Below are 12,019 nucleotides of genomic sequence, written 5' to 3' on the forward strand. Positions count from 1 at the left end.
TAGCGCACACACACACACACCTCTCTGCATCTAGCGCACACACACACTCCTCTGCATCTAGCGCACGCACACACACACCTCTCTGCATCTAGCGCACGCACACACACACCTCTCTGCATCTAGCGCACGCACACACACACCTCTCTGCATCTAGCGCGCACACACACATATCTCTCTGCATCTAGCGCGCGCACGCACACACACATCTCTGCATCTAGCGCGCTCGCGTGCACACACACCCACACACACACACACCCTCTCTGCATCTAGCCTGGTGGCTGAGTAGGACAACTGGGTCTTCTTGCTAGTGTAGTGCTAGAGCATTCGCATGTCATGTGTGTGTCCCAGAGGGTGCTCAGCGCTGTGAGGGTGACCTTGTCCGTGACTGCTGTTGGATGTGACCGTCCGTGCTATGTCCTCTAACACAGGAACTACCATGCTGCTCACTGACTGGACTGCGGTTTGTGGGGGAGGTATGTTCTCTTCTGGCCCATGACTGCCTCTAGTTCAAGGGCTCTCTCCTGGGACCTGAGATTCTTTGTGGGGAACAGAGGATGCCTCTTATCCCTCCCTGAGACAGGAAGTCAGGATCTGTGTTTGGGGGCAGGTGGGCGTATTCGGCACCCCTGCTACCATTCCCACCCCCATGCTTGCACTCGGCTCCTGGTTCCTGAGACCCTTCACCTCAATTGTCTCTGTGATGGAAACCCAAAAGAAAGACAGGGCAGGCAGTCTCGCCCACTTCAGAGATGGGGCAACTGAGGCATGGCAAAGGGAGAAGCCATAGTGGCCAGGTCCCTGTGGAGAGACAGTGGGAGGACAGGGCTGGAGACCGGGTTCTTGGCTGTCCACCTCCCTGAGAAGCAGCGACAAGAGCTGAGTGGGCTCAGACACAATGGGTGGGTGTCACTGGGTAGGCCTGTCACAGTAAGGAGGTGTCAGATTGGGAGGGCAGGATACTTCAGTTCTAACCCTTTGGGCTGTGGGTGCTATCCGGCGCCCCCCAGACATTCAACAGCCATCCTGCTGAGATCACAGGCATCTCATTCCAACCAGCTCTGTGACCTTGGGCAAGCCACTTCACCTTTGGGAGCCCCAGTGCCCTTGCCTTCAAAGAGGGACAACAGCTCTATCATGGGACTCAGACCCCTACGCAGGGCTGTGTCGCTGGAGCTGGCCAGCACCTATGATTCCTTAACTGGATGAGCCCCCCGACCCTGTGTGCCCTGTGACCTCCTCAGAGGCTATTAGCTGGCCACGGGGTGGGGGTGGGGAGCAGGGCCCTGCCCCCCATCCCTCCCACTCCCAGAGAGCTTTGTCTTCCACAAACACAAAACCTGGAAATGGTTGAGGAAGATGGAGCCTCCTAACGACCATTGTTTGAGGTGGGAGTGGGTGTCCCGGAAGCAAATTGGGGTGGGTGGGGGGTGCACAGCTGCTGCATACCGGCTGGGTGTCTGTACGGGAATGGGAGCAGTTGCTCGCAGGGGGGCGGAGGCAGAGAAGAAGGTGGCATTCGCTCATTCGGCAGGTCCTGTCTGCACATCTACCGTGTGCCAGGCCCTGGACTGGACAGGGGATCCGGAGGGGAACTAGGGCCAGGCCCCACCCTCCAGGGTGTGATCTCAGCACAGGTGGGAGCTGGTCCCTAACCTGGTTTCTGGGCCGCCTGCCGGGGAGGAGGTCATGTCTGAGCAGCTGAGCTCAGCTTCAGGCAGCCTGTGTTGACCCTGGCTATGGGCCAGGCCCTGAACTGGACACTTTGTCCTGTTATCTCAGCCCATCCTCCCAGCATCCCTGAGTGATAAGACTGCTCAAGGAAGCTAGGGCCCACACGTGATTGGCCCCACGCTGGGTCAAGATCTGGGACACCCCCCCTCCGGTGGTGGGTTTTGGGGTGGCAGGGGCTCCCACTGTCCCTTCCCTCTGTCTCCCACCACTGCCCCTATGACTACGTGAACACCTGTTCCGGAAACTGGCCATTGTTCCCGCCATCCTTCCTCCCCTAGGCCCTTCCTGTTTGTGTCCCTCCCACTGCAGCCCCCAACCCCACCCGTGCCAGGTGCTTCCCTTGGGGAACTCTGACCCACTGCAGGAAGAGGGGCTGAACTGGGTTTTCCCCCTCCCCGGAGAAAAAGAAGGAATGGGGAGCCATAGGCCACCTCTCCAATTTGGGTGAGGAGCCTGGCAGGAGAGCGAACAAGGTCAGAGTCACACAGAGCCTGAGTCCTCAGCTGGCCCAGTCCTGGGAGGGACCCTATCCCACTGCTTTGGGCCTGTTGCCCCATGTCCCCCAATCACACTGGCCCGTAGCTGCAGCTGGGGCACCAGGCTGGTGGCTTGGGGGCCTCTACCCCCTTTCTCTTGCCAGCCTGGGAATCCTGTCCTGGATTCTGTCCAGGACCCATATCTGCCTCCTGGGCCTGGGCCAGGTAGGGAGCTGACACAGAGAACACATACCTGGTTTTAGGGGATCAGGGAAGTTGGGCAGCAAGTGCCCACCTGCCCCTGATGGAGCCTCCCGATCCCCAGAAGCAGCTGCCTGTGCCCTGTTGAAACTTCATGGCCACAGCCCCAGGCCCTGCTGGCATTGCCATGGGCAGCGTGGGCAGCCTGTTGGAACGGCAGGACTTCTCCCCCGAAGAGCTACGGGCAGCACTCGCGGGGTCCCGGACTTCCCGCCAGCCTGATGGGCTCCTCCGGAAGGGCTTGGGCCAGCGTGAGCTCTTCAGCTACCTGCACCTCCCCAAGAAGGACGGCAAGAACACCAAGAGGGCCCCTCGGAACGAGCCTGCTGACTACCCCACCCTCTACTACCAGGAACATCCTCGGGCTGGCGACTTCAGCAAGACTTCGCTGCCCGAGCGGGGTCGCTTTGACAAGGTGCATCTCTGCCCACTTCCCTCCCTAGTGTTGGAGGGTGGGGATGGGGGCGGCTTGGGGTCCCCTCGGAGACCCGGGTCCTCGGATGGGGCTGGGACATGAACCTCCTGCTGTAGGCCGGCCTGAGGCTTGGTCACAGGTCACCGCCCCCTGGGGATGTGCACCCCAGAGTCTCAGGATCCCGGGGGGCTGTGGGGACGTTGGAGGGCAGAGGTGAGGTCTGCCCGGGGCCTCAAACCTGCCCTTTTTCTTCCTGGCAGTGCCGCATCCGCCCATCGGTGTTCAAGCCCGTGGTGGGCACTGGGAAAGGCTTCCTGTCCATGCAGAGCCTGGCCGCCCACAAGGGCCAGAAGCTGTGGCGCAGCAATGGCAGCCTGCACACGCTGGCCTGCCACCCCCCCCTGAGCCCAGGGCCCCGGGCCAGCCAGGCACAGGCCCGCGCCCAGCTCTTGCATGCCCTCAGCCTGGATGAGGGTGGCCCCGAGCCCGAGCCCAGCCTGTCTGACTCCTCCAGCGGGGGCAGCTTCGGCCGCAGTCCTGGCACCGGCCCAGGCCCCTTCAGCTCTTCGCTGGGCCACATTAACCACCTGGGGGGCTCCCTGGACCGGGCCTCACGGGTCCCCAAAGAGGCTGGGCCCCTGGCTATGCTGAGCTGCCTGCCTGAGCCACCACCCCCCTATGAGTTCTCCTGCCCCACTGCAGAGGAGGTGGTGGCCATGCTGCCCGACACCTGTGAGGATCTCAAGAGGGGCCTTGGTGATGAGGATGGCTCCAACCCCTTCACACAGGTGAGGGCGCCCCCCTCCACACCTTGGGGTCCTGTTCTGCCCCTTGGCATTGGGGTGAAGGGAAGACTGGAGGGGCCCCAGCCAGCTCACCTAGGTGGCTCTGGCCACAAGAGAGTAAGGAAGATGGAGGTGATCCAGTCCCCCACCCCCCACGTGATGGGGATGTCGTGTCACTGGCTGCCCTGGCTAGCGAGGAGTTGGGTGGAAGGGAGGAGGAGAGACCTCTTGGGAGGGTCGTGTGTTGGGGACACTTCCCCTCCAGCCACGGCTGGGGTGTTGTGGAGGGGTCTAGCTATGGGAGCGGGGCCGTGTGCGGATTTCCCAGCGTGGCAAGCGCCTCTTGCCCTTGGTAGGTGCTGGAGGAGCGCCAGCGGCTGTGGCTGGCTGAGCTGAAGCGCCTGTACGTGGAGCGGCTGCACGAGGTGGCTCAGAAGGCAGAGCGCAGTGAGCGCAACCTCCAGCTACAGCTCTTCGTGGCCCAGCAGGAGCAGCGGCGGCTGCGCAAAGAGCTGCGGGCGCAGCAGGGCCTGGGCCCCGAGCCTCGGCCCCCCGGCGCCCTCCCAGAGGCCGACCCTAGCGCCCGACCCGAGGAGGAGGCCCGATGGGAGGTGAGAGACCAGGCATCCTATAAACCTTCCGTCCCCTCCGCCGCCTGCGGTCGCGTCCTCTGCCGCCCGCCACCCGCCCTTACCCGCTCTCGCCTGTCCTGTGTCCCTCCAGGTGTGCCAGAAGACAGCAGAGATCAGCCTCCTGAAGCAGCAGCTGCGGGAGGCCCAGGCTGAGCTGGCGCAGAAGCTGGCGGAGATCTTCAGCCTGAAGACGCAGCTGCGGGGCAGCCGGGCGCAGGCGCAGGCGCAGGACGCGGAGCTGGCCCAGCTGCGCCAGGCGGTGCGGAGCCTGCGGGAGCCGGGCCCGCGGGAGGAAGGCCCGGGCAGCTGTGAGACGGACGACTGCAAGAGCAGGGGGCTGCTGGCGGAGGCGGGCGGCAGCGAGGCCGGAGGGGGCGGAGGGGGCGCCGAGCAGCTGCGGGCCCAGCTGGTGCAGGAGCGGCTCCGCGCCCAGGAGCAGGCGCTGTGCTTCGAGCGCGAGCGGCGGACATGGCAGGAGGAGAAAGAACGGGTGCTGCGCTACCAGCGGGAGATCCAGGGAGGCTACCTGGACATGTACCGCCGCAACCAGGCGCTGGAACAAGAGCTGCGGGCACTGCGGGAGCCCCCAGCGCCCTGGAGCCCTCGACTGGAGTCCTCCAAGATCTGAGGCCAGCGGCTGAGCGGGCGGCAGGAGCACCGCCGGAAAAATGGCCTGGACAAGCCCGTCCCGAGATGATGGCCGGCTCCTTCCTTACACTGGTCTGCGGCAGAAGCTGCGGAGGCCGGCCAGGGGTGGGGAGGCCCACCGCGAGGAGGACTACCGTGGTGTCGTGGGCTGGATAGGCTGCCAGCGGCAGGAGCCAGGGCAAGGCTTCCAGGCAGAGGAGTCCCTTGGCAGGGCCTCGCCCCGCTCCCGGGAGTGAGAGGTGGCCCAGAGGAGGAGGTTGGGGAATGGAGAGCCCCATGATGCAGAAGGGCAGGCGTGAGGAAGGGAGGCTGGGATGGGAACACTGGCCTCCCCCAGAATAAAGCCACATTTTCTACAAGGAGCCCCCTCCCCCTCTCCCCCCCCCCCGCCAGGGGCTACATTGGGCCTGTCCCTGGCCTGAGTCTAGAGAATTGTGGATGGTTGGTGTCGGGGGCCCTTTGACTGGGCTGTAGCTCCCCTCCATGGTCATGGTCCGTGGGAGGGTGTGCCCTGTGCCCATGTGTGTGTGTGCGCGCGTGTGCAGCTGCTGGGCATGCGCGTTGGGGAGTGGAGGAATCCTTTTGTCCCGGCACCACACGGTTCCTTAGCTCCCGTGTGGGCTGAAATGCCTTTCTTCAGCACCAGTGGGATTTTGCAGAAGGAACAAGGCCAGAGAACCCAGAAAAAAGCAAAAGGGCAAGTCAACCAAGGCATGGCTAGAACATGAAACATTCTCTTGGTAGGAAGTCTGGGCCCTGGGTACCCAGACCCCTGCTGGGTTTGGGGCTGGCCTAATACAGCTTCCCCCTGGAGCACCCAAAGGCTCCAGGAGGGCCCTGCCCCTCCTAGAACGCACCTCCCATCTTTCCGTCCGCCTGTGGCACACCCCTCCCTCCACAGGAATGGGGGGCCCCAGGAAGGTGCAGGAAACAGGCAGAGAAAACTTGTGGGTTGGTTACTTGGTAAACGGCCTGCACTGCAGCAGGGAATGTGGCCATTTCCCTGTAGGCAATGGAAGGCCAAGGGATATTTTTAAGCAGGGGTGAGATGTGATCTGACTTGTATTCTTGAAAGCTCTGTGCTGAGAGGAAGCAACCCTCCACCTCCAGCCCCACACCAGGCTCCCTGACCCTTGGTCTCAGCCCAGGCTGATCCTCTGACCCCTCCAGCCTACTCCCACCCCTAGCCTCTCAGCAGTCCGGTTTCCCTTCTGGACTTTTGCTCCCTCCTGGGTTGGTGGCCCAGAGCACAGACCTAGTCTGGCACGCAGGTGGCCCGTCCCCACTCCTTGCAGTAAAGTTCAGCATCCTTATGGGCGCATCACTGTAACTGCTGCCGGGCATTGAGCACCTCCCGTCTGTTAGGCCTTCGGTGCATGGGCTCTCGGGGTTGAATTAGATGGTGCTCCCCGCTGCAGGGGAGCCAGCCCACAGACCTCCCAGTCCCTGCTCTGATGGGGCAGCTGCAACCTCTGACAAGTTCTCTGCAGAAACCCCAGTTTGCTCCCGTCACCCATGATTCCCCCTTCCCAGGCCATGCCTGGCCACTCCTCACGCCCCAGCAAGTGGGTCCTGGTGGAGTCGCTGTGCTAGGGTACCCACGGGGCTGTGGAGCATGCGCTGATGTGCCCTGCCTTTTCAGGATGGAAAATGGGGTGTGTGAGTTGTCTGCCGTGGGTATGGTGTGTTTATGGCCATGTAAGTGGCAGGTGGATGTGGAGCCGTCTTGTGGGTGGTGGGTGTGTCTGGGGGTGTGTTTGGGGCTCCCGGGTTGGGAGGCCGGGAGGGCTGCTTCCTGGCTGTTCCTTCTGCTCCATTTCTTCCCACCAGCCCCAGCCCAGCCCCTCTTGGCTCTGGCCAGGCTTAGGTCGAGCCTGTGGCCAGGACAGACCCCCGCGTGTAGCTGAGCCTGGGTCCTCTGCCGGGGGAGGGAAACTGGGAGCACTCAAGTTAAGCAGGCCTGTCTCCCACAGGCCTTGGAACCTGTTTCACAGATCCCTCCAAACCAAGGTCTCTGGGCCAGTGACCCTCCAGACCCTCTAGTGATCTAAAGCCTGGGTCACTCCCTCCCTGCAACCTGGAGCTGGTCAGGCTGGGTGCCCACGTGCCCCACCGCGGCTGGGGTCCACCTTCCGGTGTACCATCTCTGCAGAAGGGCTCCCCACCCAGCAATTAGAGAGCTGGGCCGGCCAGTACAGCCAGCGGGGAGTGGGTGGGCGGTACCAAAACTTGGCAGCTCTGCCAGAAACCAGGGCCAGACCCAGATGCAGGGGGAGGGCGCGAGAGAAAACTGAAGCTGGGGTGGCTCCGAGGGAACCAGATCCCTGCCGAGCAAACCAGTTCCCAGGTCCCCAAGCCGGCTGGGTGGCTCTGGGACCAGCCGATCACAGGTGCCACGGCCGCGGCCCCTGCTCTGGAGCAGCCCCTCCCTCCTGCGCCGGGTGGGCCTGCCCCTCAGCTGCCCAGAGGCCCCCTCCCCCAGCAGACTAGGGCCAGACAGCCAATTTCCAGAACTGAGGCGAGCTCCCCGAGCTGGGCTCTGTGCCTCTGATGTCTCCTGTTCACAGTTCAGAGTGTCACATCTTCCAGTGTCTCCCTGGGCCCCCTTAGTCTATCACTCAAAGCATCTGACAGCCTGACTTCCAGATAATGGTGCCCTTTCTGACCCCAGCAGGCCCTCGCAGGCCCTCGTCTTCCAGGTAGAGCCTCCTCACAGATCTTACTTCCTCGAGAAAGCCTTCCTTGAACTCATGCCCTGCCCTGCCTGGGCATTCCCCCCCCACCCCCCCTGCTTCGCGTCCACAGACCCGTATGTTTGCTGACATTGTGGGTCTCTCTCCACGGGGCTGTGGGCATTGCCAGGCAGGGCTGTGTGTTTTTACCCCCAGAGTCTGCTCTGGCTCCAGCCCAGAAGGCACTGGGGGTGGGGGCGGGGGCTTTGGAGTCAAGAGGGACCAGACCTCTCCCTGACTGGCATGGGTTCGAGCTGGGGGTGGAGTGGCGTGGGTGGGGAAGTCTCCAGCTCTGGGTGTTCATTCATCATTCATGGACACCTGGGCCAAGCACTGGAGCTGCAGAGCTGGTCACCATTTCCTGCCCAGTGAGGTACGACATGCCTCCCTCAGGGCCAGGCCTGGATCTCAGATGAGGAAGCCATAGTGGCCAAGGCCTCTCTGCCCGCATGACCCTTCCCTGTGGGGGGAGGGAGACAGCCACACACATACGTCCATGGTAGTGACCAGACCAGAAGAATGCAAACATATACACACACGGGAACAACGGAGGGCCTCCACGGTGGCAGGTCAGCAGAGCATGGAAAAGTACATTTCTCTGAGACCGGGGAGGGGGGGCTATAGGTATTAGGGAGCCTTTCTTCAAAGACTGTGCATGCCCCACAGTGACAATTCAGACTGAGTAACTCACCACCTGAGTAGGTGGGGCTTAGTCCTCTATATTGGATTCAGAAAAGAAGAATGTGCTATTTCTTGCAACAAAACAAGAGTGAAATAGGTCATGAGAGGTGGGGCATGAGTACAGTGGGATTCGGAGGAAAGTTGTTTCACTTTTCACTACAGGTGATGAGGGGTGTGCCTTGGGGGGGGGGCTGGTGTGTGTGACAAAGATTGACCAGACTTGGGTCCAGCACTTGTAACCTCTCTTTGCTCCTGACCTTGGAAGGTAGCCCTCCTTTACAGTCCAGTTCTAGCAAGATTCCTGCTAAGTTAGTTTAGCCAGAATCCCCATCTTCCATATCTGACTCCCCTCCATATGTAATCTGGTTCTTCATCTTCCACCATCCCCCAGGTGATGGCTGGCCTGCCTTCAGCAAGACTCCTGTGAGGTACAGTTAGCCAGGCTACCTCCTGGCCGTCCCCCCGCCCCCCCACCCCGGAGGTGTCCTCTTAGTAATTTTTCATCTACTGATCCCCCACACCTGCTCCTTGGCCATCAATTCTACTTTTCCTTGTTGTATTTGGAGTTGAGCCCACTCTCTCTCCCCTACTACAAAACCCCCATTGCAGTATCCCCTCTTGAATAAAGTCTTCCTTACCACTCTTTGACAAGTGCCGTGAGTACTTTTTTCCTTAACAGGGATAAACTTCTCTGAGGAAGGGAAATTGGGGGGATTTCCTCAGGAGCAGGGTGGGATGAGGGCATCCAGGATCAGCCTGGAACTGAACACAGGGAGGTGTGGGGCAGTTCGGAGGGAGGGTCCTGTCTAGAAGGACTTGAGGGGAGGCAAGGCAGCCCCTAGACAGACTGGTAAGTTGGCAGAGGAGGACTTCAGGCTGTGAGTGGGTCCCTCAGGCAGCCAAAGGGGAGGGCCAGAACCAGGACTAGCTTTACATGTGTGACCTGTGTGGTCACTCAGGACCACACTCAGAAGGGCCCAACACTAACTGCGAGGCGCTGCTGTTGCCATTTTTTTTTTAAGATTTTATTTATTTATTAGAGAGGGAGAGAGAGAAGCAGAGTCCCTGCTGAGCAGGAAGCCCAACACGGGGCTCCATCCCAGGACCCCGGAAATCATGACCTGTGCTGAAGGCAGACACTTAACCAAATGAGCCACCCACACGCCCCATCTGCTGTTGCCATCTTGAACTTCTTAATCATGCTCGAGCAAGGGGCCTCACATTTCCATTTTGCTCCAGAGCCTGCAAATGATGTAGCTGCTCCTGGCCTAAACCAAGGCCTTACAAGGAGGGGCAGAAACAGAGAGGAGGAGGAGACTGGTTGGGTGCCACCTGGAGGGTGGAAGGAAGAGGCCTGAGTAGGCAACCTGAGCTCCATGGGCTGAGGCCCGATGCTCCCAGGTTCCACAAAGGGTAGGCAGTGTCTGCCTCACCTGCTGTTGCCCTAACCCCAACCAGCTATCAGGGGAGGGTCCATCTTTTCCTAGCCTGGCCTTCCAGGGCTCAACTCAGAGAAGCAAGGAAGGCTGTATTTTCAGGAGAACGCTTGTCTTGTCTGCCATGAACCTTTTTTCTTTCTTTTTTTTTAATCTAGTGTGTTCTTTGTGTACCTGGTTCCCCCCCCCAGCATTTTTTTAAGGTATAATTTACATACAGGAAAATGCTTCCTTTGTAGAGTACAGTTTTTAGAACTTTGACAAACGCAGAAAGTTGCATAACCAACACTACAATCAAGATACAGAATAGCTCCATCATGCCCCCCAAATTCCCCTGTGTCTCAGTCAGCCCTCCCCCCATTCCCCAACAACCAGTGATCTGCTTTCTTAATACCCTTCCTTTCCTTTTTTTTCCTCTTTGTGAGCCGTGTATAACCCCTCCACATATTAGAACATATTACAAAGTAGCAAGTAAAACAATAATACTACACCTCAATGGAAAGAATGAAGAGCCAGAAATAGATTCCATTCTGTAGAAAATCTTAACGTTAGGATAAAAGGCTTCCAAATGAGAGGAAAAAGGTACGATTATTTAGTAAGAGGTACTGGGATAACTGGACAAAAATTTGAGGGAAAAAATAAGCCATACTTTGCACTACCCCCTGCAAAATAAAATGGACATGTATTGAGGAGTTAAATTTAAAAAAAAATCAAATCCTAGGAAACTAGCAAAAGATTAAAGGGACAATTACTGCGTTAGTGGAGACCTGCTAAGTTTTTCTGCTTCGAAGCAGCCCCACCCCTCAACACAAACAAAACAAAACAAAAGCCACAGTCCCACCGAGCAAAGATTGGCAAAATCATCTGTGTAATAAAACGGTGCACGCTGAGAAGTAACAAAGCTGCCGTGCAAGGAGAGCCACCTTTGGGGTGGACGACAATGACAGATAGAGGTGGAATGGCCTGGTATGGGTGTGTGCGTGTGTGTAATGCGCGTGCGCGCGGGCGGGACATTCAAAGTCCTTGGAGAAGCCAGGCTTTGCTCACGCCCACCTGGGCTGTGAGGCAGGCAAGGGCTCCCCCAGAGGAAGTGAGGAAGCCTGGGGCGTTTGGGCAGGTCTGTGAGGTCCTGCCGGCTTGGAGGCGGCTTCAGCCTAGCCGGTGGCCCCAGGAAGGGTTCACTCAACTCTCCGCCCCCGCCGCCCCCGCGTGGGCCAGGACCACCCAGGCTCGAGGTGCACAGACAGGCCTCTCTGGGATGCTCCGAGGACGCCCCCGCGGGCTCCCCGTGGGGCTGCGGACCGCCCTCTTCCCTGTATGTGTCATATGGTTTTGGAGCCGCCGGTTCCCTCATTCATAAGTAGAGCATATTGGCTACCTGGGAGTATTTTTTTTTTTTTAAGATTTTATTTATTTAAGAGAGAGAGAATGAGAGAGAACACATGAGAGGGGATAAGGTCAGAGGGCAAAGCAGACTCCCTGCCGAGCAGGGAGCCCGATGCGGGACTCGATCCAGGGACTCCAGGATCATGACCTGAGGCGAAGGCAGTCGCTTAACCAACTGAGCCACCCAGGCGCCCTACCTGGGAGTATTTTTGAGCACTCACTGTGTTCCAAGTACATGGTGTTGGGGATACAGCAGTGATGAGTACAAAGTCCTGGCCCCAATGGACCTTTTATCCTAAAAGGGGTGTGTGTGTGTGTGTGTGTGTGTGTGTGTGTGTGTGTCTGTGTGCGTTAGGGGCAGGAAGACAGAATGAACGAATAAACACACAATTTCGAGTCAAATGCTATAAACAAAACAAAACTGGATTGTGCAAACGCTAAACAGAAAACAAGATTGTGCAAGGTGTTTAGGGGGGTGGGGGGGAGGGAGGGGAGGTTGCTCTGGAATGACATTGATCCCCAAAGGGAGCAGGAAGTCAGGGAAACAGAGATAGAGCCTTTTCTCTTGGGCTGTTTCTAGTCAAAGTCCCTGAGGCCTGCGGAGGAAATGGGGGTTGGGGGACTTCTCTGCCCCTCCCCTGCATAGCAAGGGGGCCTGGGAGGATCGTGAATTCAGTCCTGGCCTGCGTTTGGGGTCACCGCCTTTCTCTTCCTTCTTAACCTTTACCCTTCCTCCTTAGGACGGTTGTGCAATCCCCCTCTCTCCCCCTCCTCGGCCCCCCAAGGAGGGCGGTCACCGAGGGCGGCAAGACAGGGGCTGGGACCCCCAAGCAGAA

The 12,019-nt window shown here is 59.2% G+C and overlaps 1 protein-coding gene across 1 annotated transcript in view; it reads left to right on the forward strand.

The window, feature by feature from the left end:
* N4BP3 (NEDD4 binding protein 3) overlaps nucleotides 1–5,287 on the forward strand; it is an 8,935-nt gene extending 3,648 nt beyond the window's left edge. Inside the window, exons 2-5 of the mRNA XM_032425457.1 lie at nucleotides 2,533–2,883; nucleotides 3,144–3,671; nucleotides 4,025–4,279; nucleotides 4,392–5,287. Coding sequence (XP_032281348.1) covers nucleotides 2,563–2,883; nucleotides 3,144–3,671; nucleotides 4,025–4,279; nucleotides 4,392–4,928 — 1,641 coding nt within the window. The 5' untranslated portion in view covers nucleotides 2,533–2,562 and the 3' untranslated portion in view covers nucleotides 4,929–5,287. The remainder of the gene's footprint in view (nucleotides 1–2,532; nucleotides 2,884–3,143; nucleotides 3,672–4,024; nucleotides 4,280–4,391) is intronic.
* The last annotated feature ends 6,732 nt before the right edge of the window (nucleotides 5,288–12,019 follow it).

This window comes from Phoca vitulina, unplaced genomic scaffold (assembly GCF_004348235.1).
Source record: "Phoca vitulina isolate PV1807 unplaced genomic scaffold, GSC_HSeal_1.0 scaffold32, whole genome shotgun sequence".
NCBI classification, from domain to species: Eukaryota; Metazoa; Chordata; class Mammalia; order Carnivora; family Phocidae; genus Phoca; species Phoca vitulina.